Source organism: Typopeltis vanoorti, chromosome 3, assembly GCF_054136105.1.
Source record: "Typopeltis vanoorti isolate ZY-2024b chromosome 3, IOZ_Tvanoo_1.0, whole genome shotgun sequence".
NCBI classification, from domain to species: Eukaryota; Metazoa; Arthropoda; class Arachnida; order Uropygi; family Thelyphonidae; genus Typopeltis; species Typopeltis vanoorti.
Genome location: NC_143551.1, coordinates 157881085 through 157903463, shown reverse-complemented (window position 1 = coordinate 157903463; position 22379 = coordinate 157881085). Strand labels below are relative to the sequence as shown.

At 33.5% G+C, this 22379-nt stretch overlaps 1 protein-coding gene across 7 annotated transcripts in view; it reads right to left on the bottom strand.

Moving 5' to 3' along the window:
- Nucleotides 1–483: 483 nt before the first annotated feature.
- LOC150108699 (RNA-binding protein RO60) overlaps nt 484–22379 on the bottom strand; it is a 180525-nt gene continuing 158629 nt past the window's right edge. For all 7 annotated transcript variants that reach the window (XM_090390924.1, XM_090390927.1, XM_090390925.1 and 4 more), the window contains one exon: nt 484–6124. In XM_090390924.1, the coding sequence (XP_090247050.1) occupies nt 5992–6124 (133 nt within the window). In that variant the 3' untranslated portion in view covers nt 484–5991. The remainder of the gene's footprint in view (nt 6125–22379) is intronic.

Below are 22379 nucleotides of genomic sequence, written 5' to 3'. Positions count from 1 at the left end.
CCTTATGAAAAATGCAGACATTTTCTGATATCTCACAGATAACAAATTTTTTCCTTCACCCACTAACACAGTGCCATTAGCTTACTTGGGTTACAATCTGTTTGCTACCAGGCGTTCAAAGGGCAGCAGTAGCATATAACTCTCAGTGATATATAAGATTAACTTCAACAGACAGAAATCAAAACACATCTTGTCTAGGTATGTATAACTGATTACTGAAGCCAATTATTTAAATAGGTTTTTTAATATATTTATTTATTATTTAACTTTAAAATATAAATAAAAAGATATATAGTTACTTTGAGAAATCTAATATCTGGGAAAATACACACTTGCTTTTTATAAATGTTTTCTGTTTACTGAAGACTATTCATTATTTTAATAACTGTCTTTTAAAAAATTAGATGCCTAAAATAATTAGCTACTTTGAAGTGAAGAGCAATTCTGTTTATTATGCATATTTCTTATGAAAAATTAGACATGTTTGTGTGTTTAAGAATTTATCATTTAATTGCTTTTCTTATTGAGTAAGAATTAACATTCTTGAAGAAATAAATTATTTTTACAGAAATAAGAAAATAAATCATTTCATAGATAAATAAAGAATACATTTAATATAGAATTTTTGCTTCTGAAAAATCGGTGTTAATTTAACCAAAAACATAACCTCCATTTTTTGATGAAAAATATTATCCACTAAAGGAAAAACGACTCAGCAATAAACAAAGTAAATGCTCATACCTAATAAAAAGGATAACAATGATAAATTGCATACATGTAAAGAATCCAGAGAATTAATCATTTCTACATTTGATGAAACTATAAAAGTAACTTTTCTTTTCTCAACCTTGCAAAAGAAGTCCTGTTTCATAAATTTATATAGTATTATTTTACAGACAGATTAATTTCATAAACCATTTAGATATATAAATAGGAGATTACATTACAAATTTCCAAATATCATTATTATTAGAGAAAATTTAGAAATATATCAATAATGGTTGATTTAGTGAGTTTTCGTGTGAAAAAAAAAATTCTAGATTTTCTTTAAAGAGGTCCACAGGGTCTGATTTCTCTAAGGAGAGAGGGGAGTGAAGATGTTTTTATTTTTAATTAATTTTTGGTGCTAGTGATGGCATAACAGTTACCAAAGTGGCATCAATTAACAAAATTCAATACAGTGACAAAATATCCAAAATAGCAGTGATAAATCATCCTAGTCGTGGACGGTGTACTGATCTTTCAGCATAAAGGTGTGCCCTTAAAAGGAAGGAAAACAGGCTAAATGGGCCTTTTTGGTAGCATATGCAGAGGATGAAAGCATGTTTTAATAGAAAAAAAAGAAAAAGAAAAAAAGATAAACTGGATTACAATTACAGATTAATAAATTCTTTGCTTTGTAAACCAAGCTATAATTTTTTTTTTTTTTTACTAATGGGCCAACTCATCTGCTATCTCTTATTACTTTATAAGAAGAGACTTCTGTTGCCCATTCCCTGGGCAACATTATGTATGACATACAGAATATTATGTATGACATACATAATATACAAAAAGCCTAAAAGAAAGTTCAGTCCTAGTTTAGATTCTTGCAAAGCAAGAATCCAAAAATCTTCAATACCTATTACCTACGTATCATGTGAAAAGATATTTATATAGCTCAATTTTATGCATTAAAGCATTGCAGCAGCTCCATCCTTCTTTGTGTAAATCTACTCTGCTATTAAACAAAAATTTTTACAAAAGCAAATTAAACTTTATAATCAGTGGAATGTGCAAAGTAGTCAACAGTATAATTAGCAACTCATAACTAAATCTGTGGAGTTAAGTCTAATAATTTCAGTGAAGGGAGAAAAAAAAAATCTGTCCTATGAAATAATTATGCTTAAGCCAATTAATCATTAAATGAATAGGCTTAACTACTCTTAGAAACACGAACACCTGATTTCATCATGGACCAACACAAATGCAATGGATATTTCTTTATTTATTAGTTTTTAAAACATAAAAGGAAAAGAATGATGAATTAGCACAATGCTGAGTTCTCGGACATGTAAAACAAAATCTGGCTTGAACAAAATGTGATGCTCTGGCAATGAGGTCAGACAATAACTGAGCAGATTTGTGCACAACTTGCTGCTGGTGGTTTATGATCAACATAAACCTTTTTTCCATCTCATGTTCTGGGAGCGAGAAAAAATGTTACATAGTTATTTAAGCAATTATAGATTAATTAGTAACATAAATATTATCCAAAGAGACAAGATTTATGCAAATTCCCTACAAAAAGAAAAGTAAACTATAAAATGGAAACCAAAAACAATCGACTCACACTACAGCAAACACAAACAGACCAAAGGAATCATAAGTGTGGTAAACCCTCACTCACTATAATTTAGGGTTTACTATAGTGAGTTTCTTTTAGAATAATGATGATGACGGTTTTGGTCAGAACTTTTTTCAAAATTGATCCCAGTGAGATTTTCCCTAATAATGTTTTCTATAGTGAGCATCGGCTGTATACATGCCAATTATTACACAAGTTATTCTAATAAGCTTACTTATTACAGAACTGAAGAAGCTGAAGTCCACAGAAATTAACTCTATACAAGAGCATGTTTTTTAATGCCCAATCATGAGAACTTAAGTATATCATTTTAACCACGCATACACAGGTGATTCCCAAGTGGGGAAAAAAATATATATATATATATATATTTTTTTTTTTATATATATATAAATCCTCTGAGCCTTTAATTCTTGAAGGGAGTAAGTGGAGCTCTTTTAGTGCCAACTTCTTGGAGGATCACTGGGCAGATGGTTTTTACCCTTAGCAATCACTAACAGCTAAAGTGAAGGTTATCACTGATTTCAGAGGGGATGGAGGATGTGTGTGGAGGCGAGGGGAAAGACATTGTGGTCCTAAACCAACAGAATATATCACTCTCTGAAATAGTGTAAGTTCTACAGGCAATTATATGCTGGCTATAACTATAGGCAAAATATGTGCCAAAGTCAAGAACCAGCTGAAAAAAAGCCTACAAAAAAGTTAGTTCTAGTTGGTGACTAGAATTGAACCCATAATGGCCTTCCTTACTCCAATCTAGCACTAAGAGCAAACATCATTTCTATAAGATAACAGTGCCCTGATATACAGATCTTCAAAATTATAGTATTTATGCAATAATAATAAAACTGAAATGTTTTCTGAGCATAATTTGGCACATATTGATGAACAGAATTCATTTGTCTTTGTCATAATTTACCAAATGAAGTACCTCATTTCAAATTTCTGCAGTTTATTAGCTTGGAAACTTAATTGATGCTTCTGCAATTTGGAGCAAATTTTTATGCTGTGGCTTTAACTGCTACCAGCTGTTTAGAAAATATTGTTCATTCCTTAAATCTTCAAGTATTAAAGACTTGCTCTGAAAAAAGATCCAAAAGCTTCGATTACATATGCTGCACTGTTCTTTTCAAATTTTAATTTTAAAAAAAGATGGATTTATTGTACTTCTTATAAGAAACTGGAAGGTTATATCTTGTGAAAATAATTGGAAGGTTATATCTTGTGAAATATTTATGTCACAGAAAATGCTCTATGAAAAAATATAAACATATCTTCAAATAAAGTATTTCTAGATCAATATATTTCACCAAAATACATGTATAATATTTAAATACATAGATATACTTTTCAAAAGGATAGACAAACTATAACCAGGCTATCATTTATCCCTAAAGCCATGAAGTGGCGTCCAAAATTACAGTTCATCTGATTTTATTTGAAAATCTTTAGATACCCATCAAACCTATCATGAAATAAAAAATGACAATACTACTGCAGACTGCTACTGAATGTGACATTTCCGATCTTGTACTTTTGTTTAAAATCAAGATCTCATGATTGCTGCTTTAAGAAAAATGAAAACACTCCAAGAATAATGAAGAAACCTGAAGGTAGATAGCATCATCATCATCATGCTTATCAAGGATTTAGGCCTAGCATGGCCTGTTCCGGCCTTAGAAGTCATCGTTGAATCGTTTAAGAGGACGTCCTGGTTTTTCTTTTTCCTAATGGCTTGTACTTTAAGGCTTGTTTTGGTAATCTTTCTGTTTTCATTCTTTGAATGTGTTCCATCCATTTATGTTTATATTTTTTAATTTTTTTTTATTACTGGTTCTTGGTTTAATTCTTTTATAATATCTTCGTTTCTTTTGTGATCAAATAGGGTATACTTTGCAGTTTTTCTCATAAACTTCATTTCTGCTGTTGTTAATCTTTGTTTTATTGTCCAGATTTCGCTTCCATACATTAAGACCGGTAGGGCTAATGTATTGTATACTTTTAGCCTGGTTTGTTTTTGATAGGTAGATAGCATACAAAAGTAATTCCTTACTTCATTACTTTAAAATCTAACACTGAAAATAAGAACTACTGCAACTTAATGAAAATTTACAATAGCAATTTCAATATGTTCAAAACCAGCTATTAATAGAAAAGACATCTAAAAAATTAAGATAACATAGATGAAAGAAAATGCAAAATATAGTACTATTCATGAATCATCTTACATACTTTTTCTTTTTTTTATTGTCAGCTCTTATTTTTCACTTGTTAAGGTTGAGAAGACAAAGAGATGGCACTATGAATATATGAATTGTGTAGTCTGGGCATTAAAATTATGATAATTTGAGGTGGGGGAGAGCATTAGTTTCATCTATGATTAAGACAGGGCCTATAAAACAATTTTGAATCTGTGATCATAGATATGAATTCACTTTATCACATAAAAAAAACAGACTAAAGATACTGTTAAAACACTAACGTAAAATGCTAATGAAGGGCAATTTCAGATTAAACAAGAATAAACATAGGAAGTATATCATTTAAAAATTTCACGCAGACTTTTGATAACTACAGAAAAAACTGATAATTTTTATCTATATGGTTCATCTATTAACAAGTAATACAAGTGTCATAAAACATGCATCCCATTTCATAAAGCTATTCTAAAACAACAATAGACGGTAACATTCTATGCTGACATTTATTTACTCACTGCTAAATGCAAGTTTGAGGTCTGTCTTATCAAGATTAAACATTTAAAAAAATATCAATTTTTCCACAATTCTTGCTAACAAACTTACAAAGAGCAACTATAATAAATTTTGCTATATTTGAAAAAATAAAACAAAATAAATTTTACTTTTCCAAAGAAGCAATTATCTTTCTCTCAGCAGCAAGCATTGATATAAAAGCTAAAATGTACAAAGGCTGCCAAAAATCTACACAAACCAACCAATTATGATTTTCACATCTCAAGGTAATCAAACTGCAATTCTGTAACATTTAACATTAAGGTGGCAGTGGCTTGAGATATGAACCTGATTACAGGCGATCACAGCAAACTACTACACAACTGGAGTCATTTTTTTACAATAAAAACACTACAAGCTTGATATAAAATTTGTCAGTTCATCTGAGGCGTTGTTGTCTAAAAGGTTTACAATAAAGAATACATGGATAAAATTTAGCAAACACACAAAAATGCACACAAGTACCATATGCTATGATTAAAACCACATAGTGATAACACAATATAACTACAGCTTTGGCAATTACATAAAATAATATAAAAATCATGAAATGAAGTCAAAAGCAACTGATAACTTTTTTAAAAAAAATTCTGTGTGTATATTTATGTGTGGTGTAAAGTATGCATAAATCACACACATGAATACTTAAAAGGCCCCTTTAAAAAAAGATTTAGTTACAGTGGCCATTATCTGTATACAGTCCTACATTACATGGGCAACTACTACTGATAATTCACTTCAAACTTAGAGCAACTGAAGATTACTTAATGTTCATGTATACTGTTTCCTAATTCAATCAGTACTCTCCTGCAAATATTTAAAAAGGTCTTTTTATTTTATATTTGTTCGTCCATGATAAATGTCTAACGAAATATTTTATTAAGTTTAATTTTAGAAAATGCCACGTGCAAAATCTTGGATGACCTGAAGTATTTTTACACTGAATCCTGCGATATCTAACATGCCTGGTTCATCTGGAGGAGCCAATGAAAATCCCCGACTGCAAAGTGCACACACTACAAATCTAATTAAAAATAAATTATATACATTAGATATACAATCATACTAATTGGTTTAATACTAATAAGGTTAATAAGTAAGAAATACATGAAATCCTTGCCAACCATAATTTTTATCATTCCCAGTGCTGACTTGTTAATCTGTTAATTTTTCCTAGTTCATATCCTTTTCATGTTTTATTTTAGTCTACATGAATAGGAATTAACGTATTTATGTAATTAACATATGAGTGTCTACTCATAAGAAATTATAATACACTTTGTTTTTTGTTTTTTCTGTTTTTTTTGATACCTGTAATTGGTACTGTAGGCCACAAAATTTCACACAAAAGTATTATTATAATTGATGTCCTTTATAACTGAGAAAAGTATAAAATGAGGTTTCTGCATGACAATAGTAAAGGCACCAGAAACCTATATGTACATTAAGAGTAACATACATTATGTATTTACTTATGTTCTGTTATTGTCAGCAATAGGATGTCAACTAAACTGATAATCTTGTTCTGTACTTGATTTTTTTTTTTTTTTTTTTTGAAATTTCAGTTTTTAAAATGCAATAGCTCTTAATGCACCATATCATTATTTATTAGGATAATAAACTCTCAGAGTATCTGTACCTCAGTATGTCTCAACAATGTCCTTAAGCTGAGAAGACCTGGATTTGAATCCTGTCTGGACATGAAGAACTTTATCGGGGTTTTTCATGTGAATGTGAGTTAGCCATCTCATATGGAGACAGCAGAGTTTTTCTCTCCAAAAAAAATTGGAGGAACTGGTTACTGGTCCTGCAACCAGGCAAACCGGCCAGAAGAAGACGCACAATTTACATAAATATACTTATAGGCATAGGCTAATCCTGTAATTATGTGTATGTATGATTCATGTGTATGTATGATAATATGTGTATGTATGTATGAAATCCAAGGATACCTTGGATTTCATACATACTCTCACCACAGCAAACTCATAGGAATCAAAGGAAATACTTTATTATAGTGATTTCAAAAATGATTTCAAAAGGCAAAATTTTACATTCAACTAGTTTCCGACTCTCTGGTTTGAAGAGCACACCACACACACACACATTTTAAATATGACTGAATCAAATCAAATTCTGAATATATGAAATTGGTGAAAAGACTACAAAATCAGCAACTGCATCACACACATGCAGTATACAGGAATTAATGGATGAAATTAACTATGGGAGGAAAAAAATGTAGCAGATAACAGTTTCACTTGAGTACTTGGGAGGCAAATTGAAATCAAGTAAAATTTTATAATATATAAAAATTTCTTTTAATTTACTGTAAAATTATGCATTTTACATAAAAGTCATCATCATCATACGTATCAAGGATTTAGGCCTAGTATGGCCTGTTCCGGCCTTAGAAGTCATCGGTGAATCGTTTAAGAGGACGTCCTGGTTTTCTTTTTCCTAATGGCTTTTTTATATCTTTTCCTAAATGCAAGGACTAGAAGTTGATAGTGCATGGGAGGTAGTTAAGAAGTGCTTGCATGAAGCAATGGCTGACTGTATACCTAGAGTCCGAATAATAAATCAAGTAGGGGTTAAATGGATGAATAACACCATTAAGCTTGAGTTGCAAAAAAAGAAACAACTATGGAGGGAATTTAAGGAGAAAGGTGACCGGCAGGCACATGAACGGTATAAAGCGCAGGCCAGAAGGGTGACGAGTGTGGTAAGAAAAGCAAAAAAGGATTACGAAAGAACATTGGCCATGCAGGCTGAGAATCCTAAACAGTTTTTTAGATATGTAGCAAGTAAAAGGAAAAATGTACATGGCAGATTGATTTTAAAGAATGCCGATGGTAGGGAGGTAACTGAATCAGTTGAGATAGTTGAGTTACTGAGTGAGCACTTTGCAAAAGTATATCATCCAGGTGGTGACATTGCAGAAACGAATAAACCAGTAGATTATACGGGAATTGTGGTTAATGAAGTGGAGGCGAGTAGTCTATTGCATAACCTCAATGTCAATACATCTGTGGGATTGGATGGTATACCAGCTCATGTTGTACGAGAAGCAGCTAAAGAATTGTCAATACCCTTGACCATTTTGTTTAATTTGAGTCTCGGGTCTGGGTTAGTCCCGAGCGGGTGGAAAGAGGGGAAAATAGTTCCACTGCATAAAGGTGGTTCCAAGACTGCTGTTGTAAATTACCGACCGATTAGCATATCAGGAATCATTGTCAAGGTCTTAGAGAAAATAGTCAAGAGGAAAATACAAGATTGGATAGAAGAAAATGGGATACTGTATCGGGGACAGCATGGTTTTGTGAAAGGTAGGTCATGCCTCAGTAACTTGCTCACATATTATAACACAGTGACGGCTGAACTGGATAAGGGTAATGGGTTTACGGTGATTCTACTGGACCTTGCCAAGGCCTTTGACAGGATTCCACATGGAATTCTAATCAGTAAATTGCAGCATATGGGAATGGACATAGGATTGGTGAGATGGATAGGAGGGTGGTTGACGGAGAGATATCAGAGAGTGGTTTACTCGGGAGTAGAGTCCACAAGACGGCCTGTGACTAGTGGTGTGCCACAAGGATCTGTTCTTGGACCACTGCTGTTTAATTTGTTCATAAATGATATAGGAAATGATCTGAGAGGAACAGTTCAATTGTTTGCGGATGATGCGAAGTTGGGTAGGGCAATAGTGAATGCAGATGATGTCAAAATTTTGCAGGATGATTTGGATAGATTGGAGGTCTGGGCTAAGGAGAATGGATGTCAGTTTAATGTGGCAAAATGTAAGGTTATGCATTTTGGAGTGAAAAGATTGGCGGCAGTTTACTGCATTGGTGGAACCGTGCTCCAGGAAATTGATGAGGCACGAGATTTAGGAGTGTTGGTAGATAAGGAATTGAAATTTAGGGGACACATTGTAAAAGTGACCAAAACAGCTCATCAAATCACTTGGTTGCTGCAGAGACAAGCAGGTTATTGTTCCTCTGTATCGAGCCTTGATAAGACCCCATCTAGACTACTGTGCTCAGATTTGGTCACCTAGGTTTCTTCTTGATGGGGAGGAGGTGGAGAGGATCCAGAGGCGAGTGACCAAGATGATAGCAGGTCTGTGGAATGAACCGTATGAGAACAGGTTGAGGATTTGTGGGTTGCAAAAATTGGTTGATAGGCGGAGAAGGGGAGATATGATTGAGACATTCAAATTACTGAAGGGTTTCTATAAAATTAATTCAGAAGATATTTTTGAGAACAGGGCTGGTTGTGGGAGGACTAGGGGACATCCATGGAAACTGGGCAAAAGTGTGGTTAGTAAAGGTGTTAGAGCTGGGTTCTTTACTTTTAGAGTAGTGAATGAGTGGAATGCGCTCCCTGAGTCTGTGGTGGATGCTGTGACAGTGAATGAGTTTAAGGCGAGGTATGATAGATACTGTATGAATGTCAAATAGTTGTGATGAATATGATTTGGGGCCTCCCTCGATGAGTCTAATGACTCCCTGGAGTTGCCCGTAATAATAGTAATAATAGTAATACTTTAAGGCTTGTTTTGGTAATCTTTCTGTTTTCATTCTTTGAACGTGTTCCATCCATCTATGTTTATATTTTTTAATTTTTTCAATTACTGGTTCTTGGTTTAATTCTTTCATAATATCTTCGTTTCTTTTGTGATCAAATAGGGTATACTTTGCAGTTTTTCTCATAAACTTCATTTCTGCTGTTGTTAATCTTTGTCTGTCTTTTTGTTTTATTGTCCAGATTTCGCTTCCATACATTAAGACTGGTAGGGCTAATGTATTGTATACTTTTAGCCTGGTTTGTTTTTGAACTAGGTTTGGTTTAAATATAGAGTTAATTACTCCTGTTATTTTTAAATATTTTGCAATTTTTATGTTTATATCTTTTTCATTTTCATAAGTGATCATACATCCTAAGTAGTTAAATGAATTCACCTGTTCTAAGATCTTGTTATCTAATACTATTTTAGTTCTTGCTGGATCTTGTCCTTTAAAGGCCATAGTTTTTGATTTTTCCGTTGATATTATCATACCATAATCTTTGGATATCTCATTTAGATTTAAAATAGCTTTCTGTAAGTTATCTTCAGAATTTGTAATTATTATTTGGTCGTCTGCAAAGAGGAGAGTGTTTAAGTTAACTGTAGGTGAAAGTTTAATTCCTTGATGTAAATATTTACTCCATTTTATTATTATTTCATTTAAGTAGATATTAAAAAGAGTTGCTGAGAGGGGACATCCCAGTCGGACTCCTTGGTTTATCTCTCTTGTATATGATAGCTCATGATTTAATCTTATTTGTATTTGATTATTTTCATATATACTTGTGACAGCTTTTAGGATATTATTTGGTATTTGTCTTTCTTTTAATATGTTAAATAATATGTTTCTTTTAACTTTGTCAAATGCTTTTTCAAAGTCAATAAATGCAATATGTGTTTCTAAATTATATTCTCTTCTTTTCTCTATTATTAATTTTAGGCAGAAGGCTGGGTCTATATATGATCTTCCTTTTCTAAATCCATTTTGTACCTCTAGAATAAAGTTTTCGGAATATTTCATTAGTTTGTTATTTAAGATTCTGCTGTATATTTTGTAACATGAATTTAGTATACTGATACCTCTATAGTTTTTAGGGTCATCTCTATTATCTTTCTTAAAGATAGGAATCACAATTGCTTTTTTCCATTCTATTAGGGGGATACCAGTTGAGTAAATTTTATTTAAAAATAAAAAGAGTCTTCCTTTGAATCTTGTTCCTGCGTATTTATATAGTTCTGAACCTAGCTTATCTTCTCCAGGTGATTTTCCTTTTCTTGTTTCTTTCAGGCTGATTTCTAATTCTTCTTCAGTTATTTCCTTTTCATTTTCGTTAATTGTTTGCCAGTTGTCTTTTTTAAAATATTTGTCTGTCCACAGTTCTGTGTAGTAATTTAGAAATTCTTCTAATTTCAATTCAGTGTTTAATTTTATGTTTTCTTTGGTATCTGCATTTAGGTGTTTCAAAATCTTATATAAATTGGGTCTTATTTTATATAAATCATGTTCTAAATTAGAAACAAATTTATTCCATGATTCTCTATGTCTTTTTCTGACTTCTCTTTTAGCTATGGCTCTTATTCTTTTATATTCTATTTCATCTTCTAATCTTTTACTGCTTAACCATTTGTGATAGGCTTCTTTTTTCTTTTTGATTATTTCTTTGATTGTATCATCCCAGATCTTCAGTTTTTTTCTTTTATTGAATTTTTTGGTCTTTCCTAAGCTTTCATTTGCTGCTGCATTTAGTATCGTTTTTATATTAAGTCATTCTATTTCTATTTCTTCATTTTGTTTTATTTTATCTAGATGCTGGTTAATTCTTTGTTCATATAGCCATTGTACGTTTGTGTCATTCAATAGTCTAGTTTTATAAACAAATGTTTCAATTTTTCTTTCTGTTCTTGTTACTTGTAGCCATTTAGGTGGTAATCTTAATTTTATTTTAACAAGGAAGTGGTCACTGCTTATTTCATATCCTCTGTGAACTCTAACATCTAGTGAAAATTCTGATGTCTTTTCATTTAATATGAAGTAATCTAATATTGATTTCCATCCTCTTGCTGCCCAAGTATATTTATGTATGTCTATGTTTATAGAAGGAATTCATTATTTTTAGGTTATTATAAACTACAAAGTCAATCAATTTTTTACCATTTCGGTTTAGAGTGTGTTCTCCATGTATTCCTATATTATTATTAATTTTCGTGTTTCCAATTCTTGCATTTAAGTCTCCTGCTAAAATTATGTAATCGTTTTTATTTATTTTATTATATATGTTTTGTAGCTGATTATAAAAATCAATATTATCCTGTTCTCTTCCTTCTTCTGGGGCATATAAACCAATTATTGTTAAATAGCCTCTATCTATTTTTATTCTAGCTTCTATTATTCTTTCATTCCATAATTTATAATGTTTAACTGTTTTGAAAGGGAGTTATGAATCCAAATCATGACTCCTGCTTGTGCTCTTTGGTCTCTGTCGACTCCACTGTATATCACATTAAAATTTTCAGTTCTCATATTTCCTTTTAATTTCTTTTTTGTTTCAGTGATTACTGCTATTTTAAAATTTCTTTCATTTAATAACTGGTCTAATTCTATTTCTTTATATGCTATTCCTCTTACATTCCAGTTTGCTATGTGTATTATACAGGGTGTTCGGGATAAATTTGACAGTTTCGTAAGGAAAAAGAAAATCTTCTTTGTATCTATTAAATTTAATGAATTGACAAAAAAACATTACAGGCAGAGTTAATTACAATACTATCAACAAGATTTACTCAAAATAACCACCATTAGCATCGATCACAGCTTCAATTCTGCTTCGGAACCTCGAACAAGCTGATGCTACAGTCTCCCTGGGAAGGGCCGCAAAAACTATTTTAATTTTATCCATTAACTGGGCTTTTGTATTACTGGAAGTGCGATTGGTGTCTTTTTCAACTGCGCCCCATACAAAATAATCCATGGGGTTAAGGTCTGGGGAGTTTGGAGGCCAAACATTTGGACTGGTGAAGTCGTAGAAATTTTCAGACAACCATTTTTGACTTTTCCCAGAGGTGTGGCAAGGGGCCGAATCCTGCTGCCATACATACGGCCTACCATTGGCTACCCTTGTTATCCAGGGCTTGACTACAGTTAGCAACTCCACGAACAAAGCCCGAATTCCAATGCCAGGGTTCTTCAACACCTGTTCCTGCAGATTTGCGAGGAATTCTGCTGTACGAACGCAATCAGATCGTCTGCTAGGGATCTTTCTTCTTGCTACATCCTCGTAGTCACCATTGCAAGTCTCTAGTTCATGCCTGATTGTTTTTACTGTATTCAGGGAGCATTGGGCAGCAGTCGTAATATCCTTATTTTGATGGCGGGCACGAATCATCATGATACAAGTTATTCTCTTCCATGATTCAGGTGGGTTCCAGCTATCCATCCTTTCTGACATCTTGTATATGAATGAAGAAGGGTCCAAACTTTTAAATGAAGAGAAGTGTGTGTTAATACATGTAACTTACGGAAAAATATAATTAATTATAAATATGTCAAATTTATCCCGAACACCCTGTATTTTGTCGTTTCCATTTTCGTTTTCCCTTTTCCATTCCAGGGTCGTTTCCCATAGATTCAATCCGATTATCTTTTTCTGTCAGCTTACAAGTATGGTTATGTTCTCCATGTCAGGGGACTAGCCTGACGATGGAATAGTTCAGTGGTAGGGCTGCTACCTTAAGGCTTCTGAACTCGCCTTCTTCCGAATTTAAACCCATAGGAGGAATAGGGTATATTGAAGGGGAAAGGGTAGATTATAGAAGAAATATAGTAAGGTTTATAGAGAGGACATAGTTGTAAGGCCAGAAATGAAAAGACCCCATGGCCCTCGAGTACTCTAATAGCACAAGGGTCATAAAGTAAGAAGAGTTGGCTGATAAGGCCTTATAGGAAAGATTAAAGTAAGTGGGTCTTCCTCAAAGTAGAAGGAGATGATAGATCCAGCTAGGGGTCCATGGGAGTGGCGCTTCCCTTACAATCAAGATCATTGCCCCTTATGGCCCTGTTGGTCCACGAGTCCTTATTCAGTATATTCGGACGGACCACCCCACCATATATATATACACACACACGCACATGTACACACACACACATGGTGGGCTCCCCTATCCGCCACCCAGGGGACGCGCTCTCTAGGGGTTACAGGGTCCCCTGAGAGTTTTACATAAAAGTAGAATACACAAATAGATCTTTAAAAAAAAACATGAGCTTCTGTATATTCAAGGCCAACAAAAATTATCAAATGCCAGAACCCCCAGCAAGTTAAGTTGGGGGAGGATATATTATTAATGAACTTAGGAACATAGAGATAAGAATGGAATGCTTCAATTCTTACCAAATCCAAAGAAAAAGAAAGAAATTTACAATTCTTATTAGGTCATTGATATAAAGTGCTTTCCAAAGATCGTGTTAACAAAGATGAAAAGAAAGATTGGGCACAGAACCCAAAATGTGAACAATATGGTAAGGTTAGGCAGATTTATACTTTATAAAGCATTAGGAGTTGTGCAGGAGAGAAGTAGTACTCTGAACAAAAAATAATGCCAAGGTTTTTTTTTTGGAGGCCATGGATATAATGTGTTTATGCCAGGGATAGACTAGTGGAAGTCAACCAAGAAGAGAAGATTGGCCACGTCTAGAGATCAGTAATGGGCACAGGTGTTTAATGTGGAAAGTTATGCATTTTGGAATGAAAAGATTACAATCCGTGTACCACACTGGTGGAAGTGTACTCCAGTTTTGCAATACATAAAGTGATTTAAAGTGAAGTAAGATATTTCTTCCAAGAAAGAAGACAGAATTGTGTTTTGATATCATTCAAAATCACTAAATTACCTTCACCCAAACTGAGGAGTGTGATGAGATCAGAGTTCAAGATAGACTTCCTCAATATCCTGGTTATGGAAGATCTTGAAGGTTGAATCATTGAGTACTACAAGATTTTAGGAATGAGGAAGAGGAATGGAGTGTAATATCATCAGCAAAACTATGGATACAATTTGGGGTAGTAAGAGAAGGTCAGTGTACAGAAAGAATAGCATGGGCAGTAGCACCAAAGACTGCAAGGCTGATATCCCAGCAATGATAAAGAAATCTGATGAGAGGAAACTTTTTTGCTATGATATCTAATGAACAAAGTGGACAAATCAATCACAGAGAGCAGAAACAAGATCAAAAGATGGAAGCTTTGCAAGGTCTAAAGGGAAGACTTTTTAATCGCCTTGGAAAATATCAAGAGCAACCATGCAATTTTCTCCAAACTTTTCTCATGTGGATTCTGTCACTTTTGTTCTTTGGTAGCTCTCCCATTAACCTTGTCCACCTATGAACACAAGCAGTGGAAAAGTTTGGAGAAATGACTTTATAATTAACTAAGGAGTCTCCAGATAGTGAACAAGCTGGCTGTTGTTCTTATTCATTACTTATGAAGCTACTGACTAATGAAGTGAGGGAAACAGGATGCTATCTTCATGACTGATTTTCATGTCACTTTATAGGGACAGAGTGGATAAAGGCTTGCTTCCATGCTGTTGAGTGGATGAAATTAATATGACCAACATGTACTGGCAATATAGGATGATCGTTAATTCTGGAACACAAGTTTTTAGCACAGCTCGAGGAATACCATCTGGACCAGGGGATTTATAAGTAACTGAGAAATTTTCTGAGAGGCTACTTAATACATGCTATATATTTGTTATGTGCAGTGTTCCATTCACCATATAACAGCAACATTTTGAATAGTAGTTCTCTTGGAAGATTTTAAGTATTTTCCACATATCGCAAAATTTCTGAACTATTTACCAAACAAGTAAAAATGTGGTTCACCTCCCTTCGTACAATTTGGGTTGAAGCCAGCTTGCTCTACTGATGTACTTGTTCAACTTTCTCCAAAATTTCTTTTCAACTTTTCTTAGCCTCTTCAACTACATTTGTAAATTTATCTGCAACTCTCAGCAGAGAAAATCCTCTATAATTCCACACACCATTCATTTTTCTAGCAAAACAGACTATTCACCACATGCTTCCCTGGCTGACTCAATCTATGCTTTCTTCAGATTATAGACCTCAATTTAAAGGCTTGTACTTGTTTTCAAATAACTTCATTTTATCTCCAATGTAATTTGTGCACATGTTCTGCAATTTTCCCTCTGAAAACTGGTCAACATCAAAATTGGATCTCTTAAATGCATTTACAATGACAAATGAAGAAAATTAAACTGAAGTAAATAATGCATTATTTGTCGTCATCATCAATTCTAAACATGTACCTTCAAATGTGAGTACAGGAAAATATGACAGTACTATGCAATTAAATTTATATTATTAACTTCCTATCAATTCCTTCTAGATTATTCTGTTATTTGTCAAGTCTCCAATATTACTGGATCTAACACTTCACTAAATACAGCAATTCCTTCCTTCCTTTGTATCTTTTTCCTGACGTGGTGGCATCAAACACATTTTGCTAATCTTTTCACTCCCATTCTGTTTAACTGACATACAACTTTTGATTGGCACTGCTTGTACAGTCTTAAATGCATATTAGGTCAAGATCCTTTTTAATATTTTCATTATTAACAGGATTCTGTCAGTGATATTATCTGTTTGCAACCTAAATTTTTTCACATTACTCATATCAGTGGTTTCTATTCTTTAATCAACTATTTTATTACTAAAACAACTTTCATAACAGAAATTAATTGATTTTAAAATGATTCCATATACTGCTAATTTGTGTTTTGACTAATTTCTGTTATATTTCATGTAAATGTATTAAAATGGTTTCCACCATACCTGCTCAGCTTATTCTGGTATCCATTTCAATATTTAATTTGTCACTTTCACTAAAAATCATACCTAAACAACTATTTTTATTTGTTTATTTTTTATTAACAGGATTCTGTCATTGATGTTATCTGTTTGCTCCCTGAATTTTCTCATATCGATGGTTTCTAGTCTTTAATCAACTATTTATTATAGTTGATTAAAGACTAAAAGAGGGGTCATTTCTTAAGTGGACTGCCCTGTCCTGTGTATAATCAAGAATTCTTAGGGAGGTTTTGGATGCACCACCCCAAATATGAGAACAATATTCTAAGGATGAATGGATTTAGGATTTATAGTATTATGAGCTGTGTAGGAGGGAAGTAATGTTTTGAATAAAAAAAGAATACCAAGTTTTTTGGAGGATGAGGAATGCTACTGATGTAATGTGTCTATGCCAGAATTAAGCTGGATATGAATATGAGCCCAAGAAAGGGGAACTAATCTTGCAAAAGATAATGCAACATTATCAAAAGTGAGAAGGACTGAAGAAGGATCTTTCTTGTGAGACAAGGACTGTTTTAGGCGTAATGAAATTTACTCACTTGAGAATTATGAGATCACTGTTTAAAATATTGGATATGAAAGATCTTGAAGCTTGAATCATTTCATTATTAAAAGGTTTCTCAAATGAAGAAAAGGAATGGAAAGTACTGTCATCAGCAACTTTGTGGCAGATTTGGGATTAAAAATTGATTGGAGGAAAGAGAGAGAGAGACAGACAGACACCAGTACATACAATGAATGACCAGAGGGAAAACTAACAATTCAATCACCACATAATTATCGTATTCTGAACAGATTTAGCACACGCCTTTTAGAATATCATCATCATCATCAAATACCTGATATATACCCTCTAGGGGGTGTACTAGATATGATAGTACCACACGAAAAATTTACATCATTACTAACTTCCTATCTACAATTTTCCTCCAAATAAGTCTGTTTCCTGTCAAGACTCCAACATTATCGGATCTTATATTTCTATCTTCTAAGGCACTTTTTACTGTATCAATCCACCTATATCTTGGTCTTCTCTGGATCTTTTTCCTGCCAACCTGGCAGAGAACACTTGTTTTGCTAATCTTTCCTCTCCCATTCTGTTTAAGTGACCATACAACCTGAGATTAGCTCTGCTAATGCATTCCTGGATGCTGACATATCAAGTTCTTTCCTAATATACTCATTTTTAATATGATATTGCCATTGATGTCATCTGTTCATGTCCCTAATCTTTCTCAGGACTCTCATATTTACGGTCTCTAGTCTTTGGTCAAGTGTTTAACTTCAAACCCAGCTCTCAGATCCATAGGTTAAAATTGGTTTGAGCACTGTCCTGTATACAGCTAATTTATGTTTAGACTAATTTCTCTCTTATTCCATATAAATTTATTCAATTGACTTCCTACTGTACCAGCATTGTTGATTCTGTTGTCTATTTCCATACTTAATTTACCATCTTAATAAAAAACACTGACCACGCGTGCAGTCAGGAATACATATCCATACTTGAAGTAGAAAAAGCCATCAAAGGCTTGAAATGTGGAAAGGCAGCAGAAGTAGATGATATTCGACCAGAAATGCTGAAGTATGGTGGTATAAAAGTATTACAGTGGCTGCACTGCATAGTTCAGAATGCCTGGATAGAGGGACGAATTCCAGACGATTGGAGTAGAGCTCTCATAGTACCCATATATAAAAAGGGAAATAAAACTGAATGTGAGAATTACAGAGGTATATCCCTACTGAGTGTTCCTGGTAAGATATATACAAGTATACTTGAGAAACGGTTGAGAAGAATTGTGGAAGAAAAGCTTGGTGAAGAACAAGCTGGATTCAGGTCAAATAGAGGCTGTCAGGATCAGATCTTCAATTTACGACAAATAGCGGAGAAATCATGGGAATATAACAAAGATCTGTATTTAAGTTTTGTCGATTTGGAAAAGGCATATGACAAGGTGCCAAGAGAGAAGCTATTCATATGCTACAGTTACATGGTGTCAATGGGGCATTATATCAAGCAATACTTAGCCTTTATTTGAGTTGTAAGTCAGCAGTTAGAATTGAAGGAAGTACAGGAAGGTGGTTTAATGTTAAATCTGGTGTGAGACAAGGATGTACATTATCCCCACTGTTATTCATTATCTATATGGATCACATTATGAAGGAAAGTGGTATTAAACATGATATCAAAATTGGAGATGTTAATATCAGCTCTTTGCTTTATGCGGACAATGTTATACTTCTAAATAAATCTGCTACAAGTCTGCAAGATTCTCTGACTAAATTGAATAACTGTTGTAATAGATATGGTATGAAGGTCAGTAATAAAAAGACAAAGACAATGAAAATAGGTGGAATTGTTGAAAATGTCAACTGTGTTGTGAATGGAGAACCTGTGGAACAAGTAAAACATTTCAGCTACTTATGCACGATTTTTAGTCAATGTGGTAAATTAAATATGGAAATAGAACAGAACCAACAAAGCTAGTATGGTAGGAAGTCAATTGAATAAATTCGTATGAAATAAGAGAGAAATTAGTCGGAACACTAAATTAGCTATATACAAGACAGTGTTCAAACCAGTTTTAACTTATGGATCTGAGAGCTTGGTCAGAAGTAAAACACTTGACCAAAGACTAGAGACTGCAGATATGAAAGGCGTGAGAAAGATTAGAGGCATGAACAGATGGCATCAATGGCAATATCATATTAAAAACGATTATATTAGAAAAGAACTTAACATTGTCAGCATCCAGGAATGCGTTAGCAGAGCTAATCTCAGGTTGTATGGTCACTTAAACAGAATGGACGAGGAAAGATTAGCAAAACAAGTGTTCTCTGCCAAGTTGGCAGGAAAACGACCCAGAGGAAGATCAAGATATAGGTGGATTGATACGGTACAAAGTGCCTTAGACGACAGAAATATAAGATCTGGTAATATTGGAGTCTTGACAAGTAACAGACTGATTTGGAGGAAAATTGTAGATAGGAAGTTAGTAATGATGTAAATTTTTCATGTAGTACTATCATAATCCTGTACACCCTTGAGGGTACATGGCAGGAATTTGATGATGATGATGATGATGATTTACCATCTTCACTAAAAATCCTGCCTAAGTAGCTGAAATGTTTTACTTGCTCTATAGATTCTCCATTCACAATGCAGTTGATATTTTTAATGTTTGACTATTTTCATTGTCTTTCTCTTTTTAATGCTGACCTTCATACCATATCTATTATAACAGTGATTCAATTTAGTCAGGGAATCTTGAAGACTTGCAGCAGATTTATTTAGAAGTATAACATCATCTGCATAAAGCAAAGAGCTGAGATTACCATCTCCAATTTTGATATCAGGTTTAATACCAATTTCCTTCATAACATGATCCATATAGATAATGAATAACAGGGATAATGTACATCCATGTCTGACACCAGATTTAACATTAAACCACCTTCCTGTACTTCCTTCAATTCTAACAGCTGACTTACAACTCAAATAAAGATAAAGTATTGCTTGATATAATGCCCCATTGACACCATATGACTATAGCATTTCGAATAGCTTCTCTCTTGGCACTTTGTCATATGCCTTTTCGAGATCTACAAAACTTAAATACAGATCTTTGTTATATTCCTATGCTTTCTCAACTATCTGTCGTAAAGTGAAAATCTGATCCTAACAGCCTCTATTTGGCTGAAATCCAGCTTGTTCTTCACCAAGCTTCTCTTCCACAATCCTTCTCAACCGTTTCTCAAGTATACTTGCATATATATTACCAGGAGCACTCATTAAAGAAATACCTCTGTAATTGTCACATTCAGTTTTATTTCCCTTTTTATATATGGGTACTATGAGAGCTCTCCTTCAATCATCTGGAATTCGTCTTTCTGAACTATGCAGTGCAGCCACTGTAAGACTTTTATACCATACTTGAGTATATCTGATTGAATATCATCTACTCCTGATGCCTTTCCACATTTCAGGTTTTCGATGGCTTTTTGTACTTCAAGTATGGATATGTATTTTTGACTGCATGCATGGTCAGCGTTTTTTTACCACTGTGCTGTCATCACTGCTTCTTTCATTTAGCAGTTTTTCGAAGTAATTACTCCATGCTTCAAAGATATCTTTTCCTCCTGTTTTCATGTCACTTTTATCATCTCTAATTCCTTTTACAGCATCTCCATTTCTGAGCTTCTTCAACAACCTCCAGAATATCTTGCCATTTTCTTGATATTTATTTTCTATGTTCTTACCAAAGTCCTCCCATGACTTTTGTTTAGCCAGTTTTACACAGTGTTTAGCTTTCTTACTTTTTGTCTCTGTATTCTCTAAGAGCACAAGCTGACTTATTTGCCAAGAACTTTTGATATGCTTTCTTCTTCGATCCAAAAAAGTGAATCTCAGTCTAGTGAAACTTAAAAGCACAAATAAAAGGCAAATATATGAGATCCTTGCAAAAAGTGTTCATGTCTTTTAGGTAGTACCAATCCAAGACAATTCATATATGCTGAAAGTTATATTGTCAAACTCTCTGGTAAATTTCTAAAGTTTATCTTATCTGGCTATAACATCAGTGGATTAATAATACTCTTAAAAAAAAAAATATATATATATATATATATATATATGAAAAATGCAAGTTTCCAGGTGAAAAATGCCCTGTGATATCTGCATGAGACCAGCTAACCCATTTTCAGATAAAGAAACCCTCTATAAAGTTTTAGTTCATCCTATATGGGATTCAAACCCAGGGCTTTTAACCACAAAGCTAATGATGATCATTTATTATTTCAATCCTCCGTACACCCTTGTATTCTGAAAATCAGTGTGAAGATCATCATTATTAACAATAGCATAGTCAATAACTTTTCTTATTTCTTGGCATGACATGCACATTGTCATGTTGGAACATGTTCTGAAAATAAATCGAAGACCTGATACTTATGCTTTTTATTAGCTTGTTCTTTTCTTCCAGTTTTCCTAAATCAATTCTAAATGTCTCAAATTCATTTTCTACTTTACCATTTAAGCTTCCAACAAAAACTGGCTTATCAGATGAACTCAAAAAAAATTCCTCTCTACTTTTCTCTTATAGAACTTTCTCTGGAACTATAGGGATAAATAAGTCTCAATGTCAAATTTCCATTCTGAAATTCACATATATTACTCTTCTTGAAATTCACAAAATTTGTCTTAATTATAGCAAAACTAGATGAGCTCTCCTGCTTCACCAAGGTGAACTTATATTAACAGCAGTTCACTTCAGGGTATTTACTTGAGTATTTGGTGCTGGTGCTTTTGTCATAATGTAGAATTGTGAGCATTGCAACACTTCTTTATAAACAACATTAGAATTTTCATCATCCTCAACAAAAATAATTAAATTCTCAGGACTGCTAACTCGAGAACATGTCTTAAATCTAAACCTGCATGTCTTAGGGTCAGTTCTTGGGCTTTATTGTCATTGCAAAGAAAACTCTTATTGGAAATTGTAACTGTTTGAATGCAAATGAATAGTCTGAAGGAATGAAGAATAAAGACAATTTCTCTGATACCAGGACCTGTAAATATCACAGCTTCTATCATATTCAGTTTCAATGATTGTACCTGAAGCCTGGTTCCATTACAAAGTTGTTTATTTTTTTTTTTTGTGTGTGTATGGGGGGGGGGGGGGGTATAGATTTCAGAGCAACATAATAGGAACACCTATTTTCAATTTAATTTCATGACCAGGCAATCCAGGTGGATTAAGCAAATTTAAAAATTCCATGGGAAAATGAGCTGTATCATCTACATCCACACAACGTATCTACTGA